Source organism: Fusarium coffeatum (genome assembly GCF_003316985.1).
Source record: "Fusarium coffeatum strain FIESC_28 chromosome Unknown BRIP53273_contig_411, whole genome shotgun sequence".
Classification (NCBI taxonomy): Eukaryota; Fungi; Ascomycota; class Sordariomycetes; order Hypocreales; family Nectriaceae; genus Fusarium; species Fusarium coffeatum.
Window position 1 is genome coordinate 36,790 of NW_022158200.1, and position 22,913 is coordinate 59,702.

Below are 22,913 nucleotides of genomic sequence, written 5' to 3' on the forward strand. Positions count from 1 at the left end.
AGTACGGTAAGTATCTCAATACACAGTGCAGGGTTGCTGACTCCAACGCCGGGGAGCGCCCAGACCATCCGCTTCGTATCCGATTGGGCACATAGTCACTGGGACGACCTTCAACCCAGGAGCAGCAAACATCCCATGAGCGACAGCCTCATGCGCATTGCATGCATTGACAGCCTAGTCAAGCTACGAACCATCGCAGGGAAAGAGCGGAATAAGAAGTGACACCGCCTTCACCGAACCATAGAGAGAAGGATAATGGATGTGATATGCACTTAACCCAGGGGCAGGCAGGCAGTCTTTGTTCACATCAGTCGAGAGAGGGCGCTATTGACTGCTTCGGCCTCGAATCCTTGGGCCATCCATCCAACGGAGAACGAACAAAGAGAAGTCATGGGTGCTAGTCAACTTACAACGCCAGGTGATCAGATATTGAAATTGCATCGCGGCAACATCTCCTACGTATACAGCTTCAGGCAACGCTCTGCCTGATATCGGACGGTCCTGAGTCGCTTTCACCGAAATTCAGAATAACGCATGGCTGGAGGTTGATTAGCGTCAACCAGCAACCCAGCACTTTTTGTCGCCTATGGCGCAGGAAAACGATCATCAACAAAACGCTGCCAAGGGGGAGGTGGATTCTTGTGTGAGGCAAGCCACACTAGGTCTCAAGTAGTGGACAGGACAACGCGACACCGCCAGTGAGTTTGATGGGTCATGAGCACTGAAATCTTCTGGAAGCCGGGCAGCCAGATCTGCCATCCATACACAACAGCCACCACTAAGTTAGCCCGCCCTCCCCTGGTAGCCCAACATCATCCAGCGTCCAGCTCTGAGCAGCCCTGACTGTGCGCCAAATTGACGGGACCCGTTTGAAATCCCCTAGGGACAGACCTGGGTTATTTTGAGGGGCGCACACGCACAGTCGCAGGGTACAGGGGAGATTCATGACGTCGGGCTTGGCAAGTAGGGGTAAGCAGGGGAGACTGATGCGTTGTACATTGATTGCAGCCAGGGATTCGTTTTGGGGTTGAACATCAAACAGCGGGAGCTGGGTCAGAGAGAGGTCTGTTCACGATCCCGAAGAAGAGAAACAACGACAACGCCCAGAAACAAGCAAACAGAGTAGGATGGTTTGCATATACGGGACACAGCATCTCATTGCATAGCCGACATGTCTGATATTGTACATGGGCACAGTACAAGCTTATTTACTTTACAACCCTGCTCCCCTACCCTATCTTTATTATGTATGTACTTGTGTACGTGGTCTATTCATGATGACCCCGTTGTTCGAATACACGAGTTGACGAAAGGGGAGGTGATGGGGCGTCCACTCGCAACTCACGACAAACACAGCATGATGTGTCGGCGGCCCAACTGGCATAATGCAGCAGGAGCGAACGATACGATCAACGTCTGAGGATCACTCCTGTCGACAAGGAATGCCTGTCTTTGAGATGCCCGTTCATTCCCAGCAGCGATCCCGTTTTTCCACGACAGATGAAGAGGACTGCAGCATGGTTCCAATCAGCATCGCGAGTTGCCTGGTCTAATGTTCTGTTGTTCAGGAACGCTTCCAAGCCAGTCGTTGACAGCCTGATGGGTTGTTACTGGTACAGTACAGTAGCATGGGCGGCGCACTCGGGGAATACCCTGTATCGAGGCTGCACTGTAGACATGCACTGTATGCTGTACACATGGAGATATCCATGAGCTTGCCCAATCAATACAGTACATCGTAAAGTTGCAGCAGCATGACGGGAGCCATCTCTTCCGAAAGCCAGGGCTCCCGTTCGCCTGGTATTGGTACTAGTGCCGGTGCAGTGGACGATCTTTTCTTTCGTTTCTTTTTTCCTCGCTATGGCAGGTAGGTTCCAAGTCATTGGGACCATCGTTATCCTGGATCGGACAGTAGAATATCCGTACCTACCGCCATCTGGATTTTGTCTACTTTGGAAGTATTGACATTTCTTTGAAAGATACCTAGTCAAGACCACACCACCACGATAGTTGGAGGCGGAACTGGAGTTCCAGCCCTGGACTCGCTGTTTGTGACGTCTGTTGCATGCCCATCCTGGTTGGTGTGCGGTACCCCATCCCATCCCATCAATGCCGGACTCTCAGCTGTTCGCCTTATTGTGCTAAATAAAATTATAGCACTCCCTTAGTGGGTTGAACTTAATCAGAGGCCCTGTCCTGTCGGTCCTCAGCTCGCGTTTGCCGTGACATGAAACCCTTCATTTTGGACTTCCTCCACTGTCGCAGCTCGTCGATCCCTCGATCATTGCTCTCCCGCCGCATCGTGTCTCGAGTTTCTGCCAGCCCCCGTCCTGTGCTTCGATCCATGTCACGGTGCCTTTCGTGAGATCTGGTGCACAGAGCCAACTTGCTTGCGCGATCCAGTTCAAACGAAACCCTCGACGCAACTGTACTCGGCAAGGAAAAAGAAAGGAAAGGGAGGGAAAAAACAAAGACGGGGACGGGAACTATACCAAAACCACAAAGGGTACACTCAACTCGACCGTGATCTTTTGATTGACAGATCCCCAGGAGGGGCACTTGCTTCACTTAATCAGTGTTGGTTTTTATGCAACTCAACTCCATTGCCAGGCAATTAATTAATGAAATATTGGCTTTTGCCTCCAAACAAACAAACAAAAAGAAATCCAAATATTCTCTACCCGCCTGCATACATCCGTATGAACACTATGTTAAATTATCCCATTTTCTTTGTTTGAAACTTCCAACAAGATTCGGTGACTCGTCCAAATTGCGACAACCCATCTAAAGTTGACTTCACCTGCACTACTGTTTCCATTCTCTCATCCCATTGAATCTATTTCTGGCTCTTTTCTCTTAGATCAGGTCTGAGAGGTCTTGGCTATGCTTCATTCTTCTATTCTTCTATTCCTCTAATCCTCTAATCCCTGTTTTTTTGCCCTACTCTCTACTTTTAATATGGTCCCTCATGCGGTAGTCGCGCGAAATGGGCTGAATTGAACTGAATTGGAAGCGTTGGGTTGGGTTTTCTTGCGCGGTGGCCGCTATGCTGAGCTGAGTCTGAGTCTGCGCTCCATTTCCATTCCCGCTACTCTGCGCTACCGCTATTCACGCCCTCACCTAGGTCTGTCCCTTTGCCTCCCCTGTCGTTAGGTATGGATCCCTGTCTACCTTTAGGCTGGGAGTGTACTCTTTTTCTAGACCCCCCTCCCCAAAAAGGAATCCACTCTCACTTCCCCTTCACACGCCCGGAACTGCCTTGTCACGTCCCGCCATAGGGACCCGTCCTGGAAGTTGACATAAAGACTTGGTCCCTACCTGGCCCTCGATCATCGCATCGACTCTCTTGGTCTATTTTATCTATCACGTTCCCATTCACGTTCCCGTTTTTCGTTGTGTTGTATTCCTCCTGAGCTTCCTGGTCTCGGACGATTGATATCAACTTCTGTCTACCCTTGCCTGCCTACCTGCCTAATCACATCCTTCATCCTCTTTTTATAAACATCCATCTCTCTCCCGACAGCGCTGCTGACCTCTTTACGGTACCTGCATCTAGACCATTGGCCTGTGAACAGACCACCTCCTGATCCCTTCCTCGACTACATCAACCATCCCGCGCCTCTTGAGCCGCTGCGAAGTGTAGATTTGACTTCAACTTGACATTAACGAGAGTTTTTGTTCCGTTACATTTCCAAAGTCTTCACCGCCCGATCGACAGAGCCTTACTTTGTGGAGGGTACAAGGGAAAAATTTGACCTTTTTTATTTTTTTTGCCTAACCCCTGTGGCTGTACTTTTACCTTACAACCTTGCGCGTTTCGCCCCGGCACGTCACTGAGACTCCGATTCACTCGCAAAAGAATATCGTCGACAACGTATTACTGTCGCCGGTCGACCTCCTTCCTCCGTCCGCATCTCGTCGAATAGCGGTCTGAAAGATTTCGCGTCTAATCTCGGTGCGATCATACACGTCATTTGTTTGTACACAAACGCGGAAAGGTGAGTCGCATATTTGTCTACTACCTCGCCCTTGATCCTTGAGTGGATCTTGCATACAGGCAACATCATCCCTCGGAGACTGGTTAGACCGGCTGAAGGGTCCTGGCAGTCGCTCTGGATGATGTTGCTGGTACAGATACTCAGTGTCAAACATGTCGCTTTCCCTTACCATCAGAACCAAGTCACTGACCATGCATTTTCTAGTCATCATCAGCTTGACCGCCTTCTTGTCGTGACCCGTCACTTGTGAGCGCCCTCGCACATCCTTTCCCAAACGCGCCACGTCTTCAGCTGGCATTCCATACCCACATTGAAGATGAGCGGCATGCGATCACCAGCTCCTACGGAGGTTATGGACATCACCAACATGCTCAATAAGAAAGGTCAAATGCAACAACTTACATCCGGTCTCCTCGATCATCACCAATACCAACACTCCTTCGTTAAGCACGAACCCGGTATGGAGCGATCCGCTTCTCCTCACGGCTCCGAGCACTCGCAGTACTCCAACCCCCACAGCATCGCACGAGCCTACCCGTCGCCATCCACGATGCAAGCGCCGATGCACATCCCGAACCCTATGCCCACCGCCATGGGTCTCGCCGGCTACCCCGAGATGCCCAACATGGGCGGCATGCCTCACATGCACATGCAGCACATGCCTCAACAGCAGCACCAAGCTCCTCCCCCTCAGCAGCCCATTAAGGCCTACCCGTGCAGCACATGCGGAAAGGGATTCGCGCGACGCAGCGATCTCGCTCGTCATGGTAAGTAAATAAGGCAGAATTGTAAGAATAGCGCTAACATCACCTAGAACGCATCCACAGTGGTGTTCGACCTCACGTTTGCGACTGGCCTGGCTGTGGAAAGCAGTTCATTCAACGATCTGCTCTGACTGTTCATCAACGAGTCCACACAGGTGAGAAGCCTCACCATTGTGAGACTTGCGCCAAGGTTAGTACCATAAAATCCTCCTATCCCGTACTGTTACTAACCCAACCCAGCCCTTCAGTGACAGCAGCTCTCTGGCTCGTCACCGCAGGACACACTCTGGAAAGCGCCCCTACAAGTGCCCTTACGCCGATTGCCAGAAGACATTCACTCGCCGAACTACTCTCACCCGTCACCAGAACCACCACAGCGGCACAATTGAAGAGGCTGCCGCCGCGACCGCCGCCGCGCTGGCTGCGTCGAAGACTAAGGGAATGTCGCAAGCTCGATCTGACAGCGACCACATGTCCAACCACGGTTCTCCCATGACAACTCCTTCTCCCAGCCAGCGAACAATGTCCATGTCGCCAAGCGTTGATCTCTCGGGCGCGAACAGCATTCCCCGCCACCCTGGTGATTTCCAGTACCTACAGCAGACTGGATCCTTGCCCATGCACATGCGTGTTGGAAGCCCTACATCTACCTCGTCTGGTGGCTACAATATGATGCGACCTACATCGCACCCGACCAGCTATGGCCCTCCTCCTACTCTGGAGCCCAACTTGGATAATAGTCAGGGTACTCCCAGCAGCAATGGTGGCAGCCCTCACATGGCTAACGTTGGCTGGCAATCACCTTCGCACATGGCTTCGCCTTCGCAGAACAGCGCCAGCTATGTCTATCCCGATCCTGCGGATGCCTACCCTACCAACCCTGCCATGAACCAGATGTACTACGGTGCCGCTACGCATATGCGTCGACCTCAGAGCACTGAGCCTGGACTGGTACATATGGCTTAGTTGGACCATACGCCAGAATCTACTCCTGAGTAATGCTTTGAGGCTATCTTCGCGACCCAAAACGAGTTCATTGATACCCTGTATTATTGACATCGTGCCTGATGTGGGCACTCAGATTATGCCGGCGTTTTTGCCTTTTTGGAACGGATCCTCACACCACCGAAGCCTGCCGCAACTGACGCCAAATTGTGTGCTTGTCTTCATCTAATACTCCTCGCATACCCCACTACTACACCACACCGCTCTACGACTCCTACGCAGTTCGCTCCTAGATGGAGCATGTTTGTTATGGAATATTGATTTCTGCGTCGTTTTCTGCTTTTATTGATTCCCCTTTCCCGTGCGTTATGATGCCTTTTCATTTCCTTTGCTCAAGTATCAAATAGACTGGGGGTGGCACTCTTATGACGATGGACAGGACATTGTCTGCATGATGCAAACATAGGGAGGGAGTTACACCGGAATGATCATTAGCCGCTTTTCCATTTCTGACACCAGAGGCGAAAAGACAGCAGGCATGGGAAGCACAAGACGCTGGCCTGTTTGTGTAATTATTATCAACTACGTTAGACTTGGGATCGGGGCTGGGAGCCAACATATAGACTTGACTTTTTTGCGATGAACAAATTACATACCCATTTAAAAAACGACCTTCACGTTATGACCTACCTTCCAGTGATACGAAGATTTACAGAATTGCCAGTGACCGCCAGTAGTAGTCAACAACTCCCATTTAGAACTGATCGCTCCGATGAGTTGTCGAATCTTATTACTCTGTGCCATATGCCTAGGCAGGCCGCTCAACTGAGCCGCATGAGGAGAGAAGGGACATTGTGTTTCACTCCACAGCAAGATCGACTAATCGCCCCTTGTCTAAATCCATCCTGTCTCAGCCCTTCAGCCCATCGTGACGTCTATCTGCGAAGGGCAAAAAAGCCACCACTACCATAAACACACGGCTGAACGAGTCTAGACCGTTAATAAAGATCTCCGTCAAGCTAAAATATACGAAACCACGCCATTTTCTCAAACGGCACTTCAATGCAAATGTCACGCATCTTTAATCCCCGGTAGCTCGTTTTTCGGAGCGAGACCACCCCGCACGAAGCGATTTTCTGATTATTCATCGCAGACATATTCAATATTCAAGGACTGGCCTCGATGGGCGGGGAGCATGCTCGGCACTGCGAATCGTGCAGCATACTATGTTGCTTTCGCTTATTTTCACTATATCGAATGGCTTGACATAATGGATAGTGTATGGCTGGGCGTGCTCCGAGCCGCCCTGGTCCTAGGAAGATGAGAAATGATACCCCAGAAGACAGAAGAGAACAGCGAGGTGAAGGAGAAGCTGTATCCTTTAATATATCTCACAGCGCACGGGAATAGAAAGAGTCAGTTTGTTCCTTCGGATCTACAGTGGCTGCTACTTAGATCGTGAGGGTGCTCAGTGTGATTATACATTGGGTTATTGATAACATCACTCGTTCAACCTGTCTGCAAGCAAATCATTCTCTCTCTCTTGCTTCGTGTTTCGACAAGATGATTGTGAGCATCGTCGTGCACGGGGACATTCTCTGTCCGTGGTGTTTTCTACAGAAGAGAAGTCTCGAAGAAGCCATGGAACGCTACCAAGCGCTTCACCCTGAGGTGGAGTTCGACGTCGTTTGGAAACCATTCCTTCTCTATCCTACACTTCGAAAAGGTGTGTCACATTACTCTACAGATTTTAACCAACTAACATATACCCAAAGGTGACAAACGAGCTCTCTACGAAAAGATCATGTCCCCAGAGAAACTTCGACTCTTTACCTCCCGCCTTCAAACAGCTGGTTCTCGTTACGGCATCTCCTTCTCTGTCACTGGCACTACCGGATCCTCACAGCCCGCCCACCGTCTTGTAGCCCTAGCGTTGCAAGCTCATGGGACAAGTGCTCAATCTGCGGTCCTCGATGCTTTATTCCAAGGCCACTTTGAGCATGGAGAGGACATCACAAACGAGTCGTGGTTGATGTACGTTGGCAGGACAGAGGGGCAACTCGATGACACTGAAATGAGAGCGGCATTGCTGGGACCAGAGGCTGGTAAGGCACTGGAGCAAGAGGTCAGGAGTGCCGCAGTCGGAGGTGTAGAAGCTGTGCCATGTATCACGGTACAAAACAGATTTCGAGTTGGAGGATACCAAGATTCAGATATTTTTGAAGGATTGTTTGAAAAGGTCCGGCGAGAAAAAAGGTGAAGGCAAATGGCTTTGAAGGTTCGGTAGGCGAGGGCATATACCAGAGATAGAGTGCTTTGGGCTGTTGTACACGATGCAGAACAGACGACAAGATTTAATATTCAAACGATGTTTATTGATTCGATGCATTAATATGCCGCTGAAGTAATTTGCTGCTTCGCCGTCTATCCCTCTCCGTCCCTCTTATAATGCCTTATCTTTTTGATTTGGCCATAATGTAGTAGGTGCTCCCAACGCCGATAGGTAAAAAATAAAAATAAAAATAAAAATAAAAAAGAAAGAAAGAAAGAAAAAAGACACATCCCTCAAGTCTTGGACTCGTTCACCAAACGCCTCGAAATGGACATAAACTCAATATACGCAATTCTATCGGCGCATACCGCTGTAGTCCTGCATAAGATGCGCCATGTGAACGTTGGTAGCCTTTCCGATCCTGTTGCCCTTGCGCCTTTTCTGCACCTTAGGCTTGTTGGCCTGTCCCTCCTTGGCCTTGCGCGGGTCTTCGCTCGTAGGCTTCTGTCCAACGCTGGTGAGCTTGCGGTGCATTTCGTCGATAGGCGGTAGCTGAACACGCTGCCACATAGATTGAAACTCTGGCTGTACCCTATGGTGCAGAGAGGCATCGTTGGGCCATACGTATCGCGGGAGGTTGTCCTTCTTCGTGCGCACCACCAAGATCTTGTATTCGCGCTCCAGGGCTGAGATTGTATCCTCGCAGTCGGGCCAGCCGTCTTTGAGATCCTTGACTGACACGCCTGAAGCATCTGTCTTTGCTTGGAGATGGCCCAGAAGGGTTGTTGCGTTTTTGACTCCTGGAATGATAGGACGGTGGGCATAGCTGCCTGTCTTCCAAGTCTGTTCACTCAAGTTCGCATCGGGCTTCCAATCGACACGAGGATGACCTCGCAGTCCCTCAGCCAACTGTCGCTTATGCTCTTCGTCGTAACCTCTCAAGCTCAAATGATCGATAATTTCTGTAATGGTCTTTGAATCGCCCTTCTTCTTTAGGTATTCAACAGCAAAGGTCATTTGTGTCTTGACCTCAGCGCCGTAGCCCGTGAGTTGTGGTTGTGAGTAGGGGACCTCGGGGGCGGCATCTCGCTTTCGCTTGGTAGTAGGAGTATTAGGATCGGAAGCCGCTGAGGGAGAAGGTGATGGAGGAGCGAGAGAAGATGGAACAGCAAGGGACGATGCCTTGTTGGTCGATGGATTCGATATCTTTGTTGCGGCGGAGGAGAGGGTGCCTCTGAAGGCGTTCGCCTGCTTTTCAAGGTAGGAGGACATGATGGTCGCAGGATAAAAAAGAGTGGGATCTGCCTGTATGTAGATAGGTAGAGAAGAAGCAGGCGATTATTTGCAGTCGACTTCGCGCCAAGGAGAGACGGCGGAACAAGGGAATAAGGAAAATGGAAAGAAAGAGGTTCGAGGTCAGATTTGATTTAAGTTGGAGGATTGACGTTGTTCCGGAGGCTGCGAAGAGCGACCTAGTGAGGCTGATGTGCTGCTTGAGGTCAGTGCCCGTGCCCGCGTGGCGCTGTGCTGTGTTGAGGCAGGTACGTACCGTATTGGGGCAGCGGGAGCAACTCGCAATAGGTAGTACCCAGAGTACTGGTCTAAGTGAGTGAGTGAGTGTGTACGTGTAAGAGTTTAGTTTGATCTATTATTCTAATGGGGGCTACCAGATATTTAAAAAAGAATACTGATTAGGCTCAAGAAAGCACAAGTTATTAAGTTTGGTTATTAGACTATGACTCACTCAATACTTTCAATTATAATTATGATCAAACGCCTGATTCCATTTTTCAACAGAATTTATTTGTACTTGGGCTTACAATCTGGGCGTCTCAGCCACAGCCTGGAAGCTGTCTCGTGCAGGGCCGAGAGTTTATATTTTACACATGCCTTTTTATGAAGACAGAAGAAGGATCTGGATTCGCTATTGACTTTTTACGAGAATTGAAAGCTCGATGCTGGGCAATTGGCCGACTGGGAGCGAGAGGTAGAAGAGGAGCAAGTAGATGGTCATGGCCGTGTCGTCAATTAAAACAGTGATATATATTTACTTTAGATGTCGTCTCCTTTGTTGAAAACATGTCCCAATCCCATGCAACACCGTTCTCCATTTCATGATTGCACATAGTTATGCCTCAGTAAATGGGTTTCCGTCCCCGGGCTAGTATGCGATCCTTATCTTTTCGGTCGCAAGTCCCAGTAGTTCCCCAACAAAAAAAAAGCAAGGGACTTAAAAACCGGGACATATGAGTTCGGTTCAGGGGCAGAGCCCGCTCATTGTACTTGTCCATCCTTCCATCCAAGATGTCCAAGCCGGGATAAGCTAAGCTGCCTTTTTCGTCGTGGTTGAGCGCCCACCGTCTATCGCCGACCGGCCTCTTCTCTTCGTGCCAAAAGAAAACTCCCCAATGCAATTATTGGTCAATCACCCGTAGACCTGCATTGATGCCGTAATGAAAACACAAAAGAAGCTCCTTTTTTATATCCTCTATTCCTCATGCAATGCGATTGAGGCGAGGCGTTTATGCGGAGCCCTGAGCCTCGTTCTGCTTCTGGAGGTAGTTGTAGCCCATGTAGGCGGCGAACCCAACAGCGACAACGAGAGCGTAAGAGGTCAAGCTGGAGCCAGCGGGATCGGACTTGCCGCTGCCTTGGTTTGAGTTGGCGATCTGGCGCTTGGGGCCCTCCTCACCAGGCTTAAAGTGACACATGTTAGCTACCGATTTGGTATATTGGAGACTCGACTTTGTTACTTACCAGACGCTTGAGCTCACCAACGAGGAGACCGTCGAGGACCTCTCGGGCCTCGTCACTATGGCCAACATCCTCGAAAGCCTCGGTGGCATCCTGACCGGCGACATCGAGCATAACCTCCTCACCACCGCTATTTTATGTCAGTATGCCATGCGTATGACTGCGCAATGCAACAAGGCGCAAAAGTGGGGGAAAGAGACAACGTACGGGTGCTCGTCGAGGAACTTGGTACAGTCGTAGACCTTGTCGTGAACAACCATGTAGATGTCGCTGCTGGTGTTGTGCTCAGCAACATCCTGCATGGTGAACTCCTTTGTCGCGGACATGATTGCGGTGTTGGTTGTGGTTTGGCGGTCGTTGAGAGAAGGGAGTTAGAGTTGATCGAGGTCTTGTCGAGAGGTGTCGTCGCACGAACAGGTGGTAGGGTAGAAGCTGACGAGTGGAAGAGGAGAAGAAGAAGAAGAAGAAGAAGAAAGAAGAGAAGAAAGGAGGAAGAAAGTCACAGGTGAGAGACGGAACTTTAGTCTAGCATGGGAAGGCGGGCTAAATTAATTTAGGTCCCCTGTTCTAGGTGGCCTTCTGGAGATTTGGCGGCGGCCAGCTCTTGCGTTGAGGGGCAGAAGGGACAGGGATCCAGTTGGAGAGGCCAGAAAGTCTACTGTACTGGAATCACAGTTGAGATAACACATGGTCCACACGAATACTGTGTACTGGATACCTACTTGGCCGATTGGAGGCGTCTTGTCTTCTGTATTGTTTCTGTCTTCCTCGGAAGTGCATCGGAAACAGAGACCGATGAACGGCAGCCACATTCATAGGTTGGATTGTAGGTCATGTCTAGGTACTTTAGTACGGTTGTTCCAAATGTTTTCTAGGCAAGAGCACTCTGCATGATCACACCAATCCAAGCAGTATATAATGTATCTACCTTTCCTCAACAATGGCCACGTAGGTCTTTCAAAATGGAATTCTCAGTGCTCGTCCATCTTTTCTTACTCGACGGGAGTTCCTGGTACGATCCGGCCAGCTAACATCCGACCCCCATCCGCTTCAAGGCCCCATCAGTGGGAGGGTTTCTTGGCCAATCAAAGAGGTCAAAATTACCGTTATCCTACTGTGATTCGTCTGTTTTGCTAAACCCCAGCCTTACCAAGCTAAGTAACTGGTACGGCTGCCCGCTGTTGAGGCCCATGAAAGAGCCGCGGGGCTAGCGTTGACAGTGAGTGGTCAATTCACTTTCCTTTCGCATTGTTCGCTATCCATATCTTTTCACTGATTGCACATACGAATACGGCGCCATCTGTCCTTACCCCCGGGTCGGAACCACACCGTCATTTCCATTCATTGAAGGATGGAATATCCGTACTTGCATAAATGACAAAGAGACGTCGGATGTTTTATGATTCTTGATGGAAGTAAACGAATACTTACCTTCCTGTCTATCTATCTATCTAGCTACCTAGGTACCTAAGGAATGCTTCGGGGAAAACTTAAAGAAAGCACCGAACTCATGATCTGCGACTTCGGCAGATTAGGTTGTTCGCTGTGTTTTCCCTTTCCGAGCCCGATAACTCTGTATCCATACATACTGATAGACCATCTACATATCATCTTCCCCGCATCTCAAAACACTGCCCACGAACAATTTATCTTAGGCCATACCTAAAATACGGACCTATCCTCCGTCTACCGGGCGGGGTCGGTCATGTCATCAGTTCTAATTCCGACCCTGAGGTGACTTGGACTCTGATTCATACAGTACCTACTGTACCTACCTTAGTAGGTACCTACTCACAAGCCTCAGGGAGGAAATTGCCTCCTTAAGCCATTTCAAGCGAGAAAAAACATAGCCGGATAATATGCCGAGCTGCCCATGACCGATCCGAGGATCATGATGACTGACTGTAGTATTCCTCCCACACTGACATTCTGATTTACAAGTTGCCTTGTCACTCGTCATACCTGTACAGTAAGTAACCTCCCTACCAATACCAACATCAGTGACAGCACCCGGCACAGATACCGATTTCCGGGATCCCGAGGGAGAAATCTCACCCACTTTCCCTATTGTAGTTTATCACTTTATGTATCATGCAAGATAGTTAAATACGCCAGGAAAATGGGTTTCTTCCAAAACTTTCTGTGGAGTCATACCTATCAACTCTAAAGCTGAAGTCAAAAGTGATAATCTCGAACCGTCTTAGTAACACTGCGCCGCACAATCCCAAGGGCCTCTCTATACATATCTGCAGTTTGAGTCTTCCAAGGCCAACAACCTTGATCATACGGCTACTGTCTTAGTGGCATTACATGATCGGTCATGTATACCCGATACTGTCACTTAGAACGTCTTTACTCACTAGCATCAACATGACAAACACGGTTTGATAGCTGCAAATCGTGCATGAAGCTAGAAGCATTCTATGTGTTTCTACGTGACATGCCCAGGATTGGATGCTTAGCAGTTTATAGAGTAACACTAGGTATGTTTTGACCAATATCACTCAAAGGCCCTTTGATTATCTTTGATTATCGAGATAATCAACTACCGAGCCTGCGCACTATGGAGGCTCATGTACCTGGTTTAACCACCAAGACTAGGTAGGCCATGCCGTTCGAGCTAGACTATACATCAATCCTTCACTTCTACTCTACGCATCCCCCTGCCCAAGTCTATCTTTCAAATTCATGCGCTACTAAAAATCATGCTCTATCGCCTCGAGCTGCCGCCGCCAATATCCTGGCCTAGGCGGTAGCTTGTCACGCGGTCCCACTCGATCTTCTGTCTCGTTACAGGCAGTTGTCGTCGCAGACCCTTGAACGCGCCTTCACTGAGGCTCACGAAACCCTTGTTCAGCTCCTCCTGGTACTTCTTCTCTGTTGTCGAGATCTCTCTAACGATGCCCGCACCGTTGGCGGAGGAGATGGTGCTGGAGACAGGCTTATTGGTCAGGAGACGAACGTTTCCGTCCTCGTAGTAGTGAACATCAACCTTGAGAGAACCCTCGAGAGCTCCGGATGAGGGGTCCAGAATGTAGAGCGACCGCCAGCGTCCGTTCCTGTGATGCATTAGCTTCAGTTGCTATCAGTTGGCCTGATAGAGTTTACCAGAAGTTGTTAGGGCTGTATTTGTTGCCTACAATAACGATGGCAATCTTAGAGTCCGACTCAATGGGGTAGACGCCGTGCGCGGCGTTGGCAAAGTGCTCGTCGACGTAAGAGCCGAGGCTTTTGAGGATGGAGTTCCTACCATAGTATCAGTGTTGTGCATCAGATGTTCAAGTCGAGTCAACTTACACAAGATCCGCTTGAGCTCCCTCCAACACGTGGCTCTGAACAGCGCTAGCTTTCTGTTTACTTGTCAGGGACCTTTTTTTAATCCATACAACCGTAAGCAGCTTACCTGCGTGGTATGGTCGAAGGCAAAGCTGGAAGAGCTCTCAACATCGTAGTATCGACCGTCTCCGAGGGAGTTGTGAGAGCTAATAATGACCTATGGCGCCTTATCAGTCCTCGGACCTCTTGAATTGTCTGTATCTGCTTGTCACCCACTGGTTGGCTGCTGCCGGGCAGTTTCACCGTAACAAACTGCTCCTCGTTGTACTTCTCGAAGGCGGGTCCAAGGCTGTTAACGATATCAGGGTTGGAGTCGAGGGTCAGCGACTTGATATCTGAAGAGTCCGCGTCAGTATTATGCATGTCTATGCAGCGGTGTCTTGGTCAACGGATACCTGCGATAACGTCGGCAAGCTGTATATCCGTTAGCTGATGATGCTCCAGAGGAGCCAACGACCTAGAGACGTACCTCTCCCGGAGGAGCTCCCTCTACGAAGGAAGAAACGGTTTCGAGATCGGACATTTTGTAGAGAGATTGAATGCGCCGCGAACAAATAACAAGCGCAAGCGACGTGACGTGACGGGGTATGTATGGCGTCTGAGGCTCACAGCGTGGAGTTCTTGAGGTACTGCATGGGCCACAATCAAGGGGAGGCGGGGCTGTATAGGTAGCTTGGGTGGAGCAATGATGCTGGGTTGGGTCCATGGATGTTAGTGGGGTGCATATCTATAAGCACCTCAATACATCCCATCTCGAACATGGCACTTGGCGAGCAATTCTTGTTATAGACATTCGAAGTTTACTGCTATTCAATTCTAATCTTATTCTGTGACTGAGGCCACCTACGCAAGCACCAGACAAGCACCACTGGGGGCTCATAGTCTACACCATACCAGTATTCCAAACTTGGTTATGTTCGTTAAACAATTGTATTAATATGGAACCTAATCGAGTCTCTAATCTGTAGAGCTCTATTCATTTGCCATGACATATCTCATGCCTCATACCTCCACTTGCTAAGTATCTATTTCTACACTGACTCAGTAATCCAACAACCTCTTGATATTATCATAAATTCCTAAAGGGTTCAGTCAGCTTGGGTCATCTAGGGCATTCATTCTCTTTAGTCACTTACTCGCAACATCGGGAAGGTTAAACCTTTCGTATAGGAGGGGCTGGTGGATGCTCCATCCTGCAACTCGTGCAACAGGTGCCTCCAATCTCAAGAAAGTGTCGTGGTCCTCTTGAATAGTAGCGGCAACTTCAGCACCAATACCTGCGTTTACCATAGCCTCGTGGACAACCATAACTCGGCCTGTCTTACGGACACTCTGGAGAACAGTCTGCTTATCCCATGGGTATAAAGTTCGCAGATCGATCAACTCAATGGAAATACCTAGGTCCTGCTCTGCCTGCTTGATAGCGTTGTAGCAAAGGTACAGAGGTTGGCCATAGGAAACAATGGTGACATCCTTGCCCTCCTTCAGAATTTCGGCTTTTGATAACGGGAGTTCGTATGATCCAGTGGGTACTTGTTCGACAGCCGCGCGGTATAGGATCTTGGGTTCCATGAAAACACAGGGGTCGTTGCTACGGATAGCTGCCAAGAGAAGACCTTTGGCTTGGGCAGGTGACCTTGGCATTATAACTTTCAGTCCGGGAATATGTGTAAACAAACTCTCGGGAGATTGTGAATGGTAGAGAGCACCATGACCGACACCACCGCAGGGCATTCGAACAGTTAAGCCACCAACACTGCGGCCGCAGGATCCATCGCGATACCTGAACTTGGCTGCCTCGTTAACCAATTGGTCAAATGCTGGGTAGACATAGTCGGCAAACTGGATTTCGGCAATAGGCCGCATTCCCTCAGCAGCAAGACCAATACCGAAACCCATAATGCCTTGCTCTGTGAGAGGAGTGTTGAATACTCTCTCGGCACCATGGGTTTCAGCCAAGTTCATAGTACATCTGAAGACACCACCAAATGCGACATCCTCTCCGAAAATGACGACGGATTCGTCCTCGGCAAGAGAGATACCCATAGCATCGTTTATGGCTTGGAATAGGTTCATCTTCTTTGTCGGACCATTACGAATATTCTCAGGAAGCTCCTTGTGACTTAGAGCTGTCTGAGAGCTATGCGCGAGGAGGGGCGTCGTGCCGTAGTCGACGGGCAGGTTTAGCCTGGCATTGGGGGGATGCGTCGAGTAACTTCGTCGTCCTACAGGCAAGGCAAGTGAGAGCCGAGCAGTCGACCGAGAGTTGACGACGTGCGCTCTCTTGAATTGGTGGATAACACAGTGCTTCATGGTGATAGTTGGGCAATGTCAATGTTCACAGGTTGGAGTCAATGGCAAAAGGTGGACGACAATAAATTCAATTCGAACGGCATAACACTGCAGTGGCAGCCGGAAATGCAACAGGCCGTTCGTTATACCTTAGATATCCAAAGCCAACCGAAGGGGGCTTATTGATTGTGTTCCTCGGCGAAGGTGATGTCAAACTCGGCTTGCTGCGGGTTCCCCGGGAGCTGGCGGCTTTTATCGCATGCTAATGCCGTACTGTTAGGTACTGCCTACTGTAGACACGACTGATAAGATAAGAGATTGTTGTCCTGTCAACGGCACGCTAAACAAACAGGTTCCAGGTATGGCGTCACTTGGCAAGGTATCTCTCGACTAAAAGCAGTGATCTTCGCTAAAATCTCATTCCTGTAGAGGTTGCATACCAGCCACACCGTTACAGGTCTCAAAATGCCTGCGCGAGACTCATCGCGGCCCCCCCGCTCACACCGACCTAGGGAACGAGACAGAGACAGAGAAGGAGATCGGGATAGAAGCCGACGACGAGATGACCAACGAAAGAGGAAATCAGGATCGCGACGACCAGCTTCCGGGTCTGAGGACACTCGGGATAGAAGTTCGAGGACATTATCATCACACGCTTTAGCAGACCTCGAAAGAGAGAATGCGCGTCAAAAGAAACGAAGTGAACGCGCAAGTCGAGACTATAGAGACGAGTCCCGAAGACCAGAACGACGACGTGATGAACACCGAAGAAGAGATCGAGATCCCGAGAAGCCGCGAACTCATGGCAGGAGCAAGAAGAAGAGAGTTGTGAGCGGAGCCGTTATGGAAGAGGGACAATCGAGGGCGCATCTAAGAGGCGGTGGGGGAAGCGTCGATACTATTGACAAGGAGAAGGACTTCTACCTATCAAAACCACCAAAGAAGAGCAAGAAGAAGCTTTGTAAGTTACCTTGGTGATCCAGCTACTGAGTTTGTACTAATCTGTAACGTTAGGGATTGCACTTGGTGTGAGCGCTGTCGTCCTGCTTATCATCATTGTGGTAGCAGTTGTTGTCAGTAAGAAGAAAGGCGGTGGAGGAGGCGGTGACAGCAGCGATAGCTCAGACGATACAACCGAGGATACTTCAGATTTGGATGGGATGGACCGGTCGAAAATACCCGAGAAGTGGCGGAACACATATCTCGACCCCTGGACATGGAAATCAACAACCGACTTCAACCTCACATTCACAGACGAAATGGTTGGAAACCTGCCGATCATGGGTCTCTATGATGATTGGGACGACTCAGCTCAAGCCAACGAGAATGTGCCTCCGCTGAACAAGCCTTGGGGCTCTTATGGCAAAAAGCCTGCTCGTGGTGTGTGCATTGGTGGATGGCTTTATCTGGAACCTTTCATCTCACCATCTCTTTTCAATTACGACACGAAGGAGGGCATCATCGATGAGTGGACACTGTCCGAGAAACTAGGCTCTGAAGCAGGAAAGACACTGGAGAAACACTACGCATCGTTCATCACAGAGCAAACCTTTAAGGACATACAAGCAGCAGGTCTGGATCACGTCCGTATTGGTTTCAACTACTGGGCCGTCGAGGTCTATGATGGCGATCCTTACGTGTACCGAACATCCTGGCGATACCTTCTGCGTGCCATCGAGTGGTGCCGCAAGTACGGGTTACGAGTCAACCTGGACCTACACGGTATTCCTGGCAGTCAAAACGGATGGAACCACAGTGGCCGATGGGGTTCTATAGGGTGGTTGGACGGAAAAGATGGCAGCGAGAATGCAAAGCGAGCGCTCGAGATTCACGAACGACTGTCCAAGTTCTTCGCCCAACCCCGCTACAAGAACATAATTACTCACTACGGTCTCGCCAATGAACCCCGAATGACGAGTCTGAAAACAAGCGACGTGGTCCAGTGGACAGAAGATGCATATAAGATTGTGCGCAAGAACGGCGTTAAAGCACTTGTGGTCTTTGGAGATGGATTTATGGGACTCGAAAACTGGCAGGGCTTGATGACTGGCTACGATGATATGGTCCTAGATGTCCATCAGTATGTCATCTTTAACGAGAACCAGATCGACTTCACACACAAGAAGAAGGTTGAGTATGCCTGCAAAGGCTGGACTGAGCAGGCCGAGATCAGCATGGATCGTTCCACGGGATACGGTCCTACCATCTTTGCCGAGTGGTCTCAAGCCGACACAGACTGCGCAAAGTTCCTTACTGGAGTTGGCTGGGGTACTCGCTGGGAGGGTACATACGATACAGGAAACAAGGACTCGTCCATTTTGGAACCTCGATGTCCTACCAAGGACGACAAATGTTCCTGCCGCGGCGCCAATGCTGATCCTAGCGACTGGAGTGACGAGTATAAGAAGTTCCTCAAGATGTTTGCCGAAGCGCAAATGCATAGTTTCGAGAAGGGCTGGGGATGGTGGTACTGGACCTGGAAAACGGAGAATAACCATCAATGGAGTTACGAGGCGGGTCTTAAGGCTGGCGTACTGCCCGAGAAGCCCTGGGATCGTGATTTCAACTGCGACAAAGACGTTCCCGACTTTGAGAAGATGGGCTTGCCAGAGTATCTTTAGACAAAGGGGTTTTATCATGGGTACACGGTGAGGATTATGGGTATATGGTTGCGATTGTTTTTGGCGTTGACGATTCTTTGGGATTGATATATAGAGCAAGCATGTTCAGCCAGTAAACAGAGGCTTTGATGAAGCGACTGATTGAACGTATTTATGGTCGAGGTACAGTAAGTACATTGTTATATGGTAGATAGATAGATAATATGAATCAAGGAAACGAGTTTCCACGATGTGCGATGCCTAACATGCCTCAGTGAGGAACATGCACCTCATAGAAGCGAACACCCAAGTCACATATACAGCAATTACAGCATGTCTCATTTCTCATGAGCCGACCGACAACCGCCGATTGGGTGTTGGGAATAGCACGGATCTATGATGTGACCTGTTTTATGATTCGGTGAATAGTCGAGATAGCTCTGTCGATATATCCTGATGAGGCAAGACTTAGCTAAGATATAAGCCACTCATAGACAAGGACGACGTTGGGAACTGCACTCCTACTGATAGTTCTTTAAAGGGGATGCTGGGAAGTAGAAGCTGTATCACATCCAACATTGTTGTCCAGCTGATGATTCTGGAGGATAAGAGGATATACGTCTTTTGTTATATTTATATGTCATCTCAATGGGAGAAAACTGAAGCAGACTACCTGGACCCCGATCTAAGCAATACTGTATACAGGTAATCGCCGTTATCAAAACACTATGAACAAGGAGCGTACAAGGGTCACGACGTATGTTATCGATGCAGCGTACAACGAAAGTATCTACTAGGACAGCACATCACGTCTGAAGTCATTCATGTAATCATCCAGGGTACACATATTTTGCTTTATTTATCCTGCATGTGTTGGCGAAGAATGTAACTGCAGGTACTATGAGATTAGATGGTAATGGTCCATGTCAAGTTAAATGTGTCAGAACCAAAATCCAAATCACGAACACTCTCAGTCGTAGTTCACAGAATCACGGCCATTTTCTTTGTTGGTCTGCGTCTCTCATACCAGTGTCGATATGTATACTCTTCTCCAATAGGCTTTGGTGTGAAGGGGGAAGTTTTGTATTGTTTTTGTCGAAATGGGGGAAATATAGGTCGAAAACCAACCACACACGTAGCATCATCATCATGATCATCATCGTCAGAATCACCATCAGAATCACCATCAGAATCACCATCAGCGTCACCAACAGCGAGTCACTTTTCAAGCGAGGTACTCAAGCAGACACTTGCAGGACGAGGTAGTAAGCCTGGGCTCCGGCTCCCCTTCGGTAGTCCTGAACTTCAGCGGAGAGAACCTTGACCTTGTTCTGCTCAGCAAGGCTCTTCACGTGGCTCTCGTAGCCTCCGGTCTGCCAGATCTCACGGATGACAGTAGCCACGATGTAGCCTCCGGGCTTCACGACACGCACGAACTCACTGATAGCCTCGGGACCAACGTGAGACTGAGTCAGGGTGCCGACACACGTCACGACATCATAAGAGTCATTCTTTGCGGGCAAGGGGCGAGACAAGTCGCAAACATCCAGGTTGCGGTATGCTCCTGTAGTGCGAGCTTCATCAAGCATGCCGGGGCTCAGGTCGACACCGTCAAGCTTCTTCGAGCCCAAACGAGCAAGGAAGACGCCGACGAGACCAGTTCCACAACCAGCGTCAAGGATCTCGACATCTGGGTTGATGGTGGGAGTTCCTAGGGCTTGAGGGACGTAGGCAGCGGCAATGGCAGGACCGACATAGTCTTGGCCCTTGCCTGTGATCTCCTCGTTGTATGTCTTTGCCCACTCATCGTAGACGGAGCGAGCATGATCAACAGAGGTGAGGGAGTAGATCTTGGGGAAGTATTGGGCAGTGGCCTGGGAAGACATGATGTTGAATGAGGAAAGGGGATATTTTAAGGTAGAGAGGGAGGGATTGTTTGTGTTGAAACCAAAGTAGAGTAGTCTAAAGGGTTGAAATGGGATGGGTTGAAGAGTTGTAGTCTCAACAACTTTGAGGAGAAGATATGCCCCTTTTATAAACAAAACTAGATCGTTCAAAACCCCGCGTCTCGTCTTTGTTTCCCCTCGTCTCTCCCCGCGTCCAAGATATCCCGAGATGACGTTTGGGCGTGCTTCTGAATGAGAAACAATTGGCGGTTGCGACCCGGCGTAGCCCAAAGTAGTGATCCGAGGTAGTAGATTGGACTAAATAAAGTCAGTAATGGTCTGTACTGTGCTGTAGAATTTACCTGGATCTAGTAGGGATGTAGTAGCAATACTGATAATAATAGGTTTTCGTCAGAGAAAACGGGGGTTGTCAAAAAGAAACCATCATGTTTATGGTGGTTGTAGTGGTGTTGAATGCAAAGGTAACGCAACGCAACGCAACGTTGACGGTTATGATCAGCCGAGAACTCTTGGCCAACTGGGTCAATTGACGGCAATACTGCTGAATTGAGTGGTACTGTGAGTGCTTTTTATCCTCGGAAAGCATATCTGTCAATTGCGGCGACTTTCTCTGCTAAGTACTGGTGATATTCTTTACACCACCAAGACGATAAACTTGTGCATGATCGCAACAACTCAATTTACCGAAAGATAGGTCGATTATCACAAGGAAATAAACACTGACTTTGGGAGAATCCAATAGGACTCAATCCAGGTCACCCAGTTGAGCCTCTAGTTGGTGGCGGGCGCATCATGAGTGCGTCCGTTGCGAGAATTATTTTATGCAGTTGCAGGGCTGCAGAACTTTTGCCCTGTTCTCGTTCTACAGGGCAGTGCAGCTGCAGGATTTTGTCTCTTGGGGGCGCGTCTCTGAGTTGCAACTCATTTTCATGGTAGAAGATAGGTTGTTAGAACTATCATGTGTTTTTGGAGCTCATGGCTGTCTTGATACCTTTGGACTATCTCATGCGACGCAGCACCCTCTCTCATGACTCTTTAATTGCATCTGTTCTCGTTAACTACGACTACTGCACGAAGGGACCGGCTTACCCTGCAGTCCCAACAAACCACTTCTGGTACAGGGAAACATGTTTATCGTCCTGCTGACCGAGCTGTGACTGATGGGTTGTTGTACAAGTTACGACCCTCCACCACCAGCGCCCGCAATCCTACACTACAGATGGAACTGAATGACGCCATTCACGCATGTCGTCTTAGCTGTCCTATCAAATCTGTTGGAAGATGCCAAGTACAGTAGTTACCAATTGGTCAAGACTCAAGTGCGAGCTCTGCACCATGATACGAGAGAGTTTCCTTACGCTGATTCGCCGACTGGAATTAACAACATCTTGTTTATTTGAGGAGTCACAGACTGAAGTTGACAGGCATGTGAAGAATAACCGGGACTTGCAGGGTAGTAAAGAGTGTCTTATTCGATATCATGAGGATGACCAATGTTAGCGCGATACATAATCATGCAACCCCAGCAAGTAAATATTACCGAGATACAAGTGCAACCAGGGCATTTGTTCTTGTACAGACTACTTTACTGTCAATTATCTCTCAAGTCCTGGAGTGCGGGGAAATAACAATTATTGTCTTCTCGTTCTGTTGCCTCTTTGCGCTTCCTGTGTTCCCATCCAAGTCTTGTCTATCAGACTAGGTACCAAGGCAGGGACAAAAACAAACAGACAGACAAAAAGAAGAAAAGGCCGACAGTCGGGTTTATTGTTCATTCCCAACAAGAAATCCGGGTCAATATCAATAAAAGTCCGATTCTTGTACAGTAGCCAGCGCCACTCAGCAAGATACAAATCATGCTAGCTTTCTGAAGAAGTGATTGTCGTGAAAACCTAAGAATGAAGCTTATATAACACCCTCAAATCCATCACTATAGGATTCGTAAATACGCTATACGGCGTTGGCTTCTCTTCCATAAGCAAGCCACAGCGGCCGCTTTCGCGTTGTTGATTGGATTCGTGAGAAACGTTTCCAGGTTTTGTTGG

General features: G+C 49.2%; 8 protein-coding genes across 8 annotated transcripts; 3 read left to right on the top strand and 5 right to left on the bottom strand.

Moving 5' to 3' along the window:
* Window positions 1-4,314: 4,314 nt before the first annotated feature.
* Window positions 4,315-5,728, top strand: FIESC28_11460 (uncharacterized protein; the record flags this gene model as incomplete). Its single annotated transcript, XM_031165583.1, has 3 exons — window positions 4,315-4,765; window positions 4,813-4,952; window positions 5,003-5,728. 3 exons carry the CDS (start codon window positions 4,315-4,317, stop codon window positions 5,726-5,728), a joined length of 1,317 nt encoding a protein of 438 aa, XP_031010353.1.
* Window positions 5,729-7,270: 1,542 nt separating this feature from the next.
* On the top strand, window positions 7,271-7,967 carry FIESC28_11461 (uncharacterized protein; the record flags this gene model as incomplete). Its single annotated transcript, XM_031165584.1, has 2 exons — window positions 7,271-7,433; window positions 7,483-7,967. 2 exons carry the CDS (start codon window positions 7,271-7,273, stop codon window positions 7,965-7,967), a joined length of 648 nt encoding a protein of 215 aa, XP_031010354.1.
* A 366-nt stretch (window positions 7,968-8,333) lies between these two features.
* On the bottom strand, window positions 8,334-9,251 carry FIESC28_11462 (uncharacterized protein; the record flags this gene model as incomplete). Its single annotated transcript, XM_031165585.1, has 1 exon — window positions 8,334-9,251. The coding sequence occupies one exon, from the start codon at window positions 9,249-9,251 to the stop codon at window positions 8,334-8,336; it is 918 nt and encodes a 305-aa protein (XP_031010355.1).
* Window positions 9,252-10,501: 1,250 nt separating this feature from the next.
* FIESC28_11463 (uncharacterized protein) lies at window positions 10,502-11,059 on the bottom strand (the record flags this gene model as incomplete). The annotated part of the gene is made up of 3 exons (XM_031165586.1): window positions 10,502-10,675; window positions 10,737-10,863; window positions 10,941-11,059. The coding sequence occupies 3 exons, from the start codon at window positions 11,057-11,059 to the stop codon at window positions 10,502-10,504; spliced, it is 420 nt and encodes a 139-aa protein (XP_031010356.1).
* Window positions 11,060-13,443: 2,384 nt separating this feature from the next.
* On the bottom strand, window positions 13,444-14,592 carry FIESC28_11464 (uncharacterized protein; the record flags this gene model as incomplete). The annotated part of the gene is made up of 7 exons (XM_031165587.1): window positions 13,444-13,792; window positions 13,842-13,979; window positions 14,031-14,083; window positions 14,137-14,226; window positions 14,286-14,404; window positions 14,465-14,483; window positions 14,539-14,592. The coding sequence occupies 7 exons, from the start codon at window positions 14,590-14,592 to the stop codon at window positions 13,444-13,446; spliced, it is 822 nt and encodes a 273-aa protein (XP_031010357.1).
* Window positions 14,593-15,110: 518 nt separating this feature from the next.
* Window positions 15,111-16,382, bottom strand: FIESC28_11465 (uncharacterized protein; the record flags this gene model as incomplete). Its single annotated transcript, XM_031165588.1, has 2 exons — window positions 15,111-15,148; window positions 15,206-16,382. 2 exons carry the CDS (start codon window positions 16,380-16,382, stop codon window positions 15,111-15,113), a joined length of 1,215 nt encoding a protein of 404 aa, XP_031010358.1.
* Window positions 16,383-16,826: 444 nt separating this feature from the next.
* Window positions 16,827-18,982, top strand: FIESC28_11466 (uncharacterized protein; the record flags this gene model as incomplete). Its single annotated transcript, XM_031165589.1, has 2 exons — window positions 16,827-17,322; window positions 17,376-18,982. 2 exons carry the CDS (start codon window positions 16,827-16,829, stop codon window positions 18,980-18,982), a joined length of 2,103 nt encoding a protein of 700 aa, XP_031010359.1.
* A 1,217-nt stretch (window positions 18,983-20,199) lies between these two features.
* On the bottom strand, window positions 20,200-20,847 carry FIESC28_11467 (uncharacterized protein; the record flags this gene model as incomplete). The annotated part of the gene is made up of 1 exon (XM_031165590.1): window positions 20,200-20,847. The coding sequence occupies one exon, from the start codon at window positions 20,845-20,847 to the stop codon at window positions 20,200-20,202; it is 648 nt and encodes a 215-aa protein (XP_031010360.1).
* Between the last annotated feature and the right edge of the window lie 2,066 nt (window positions 20,848-22,913).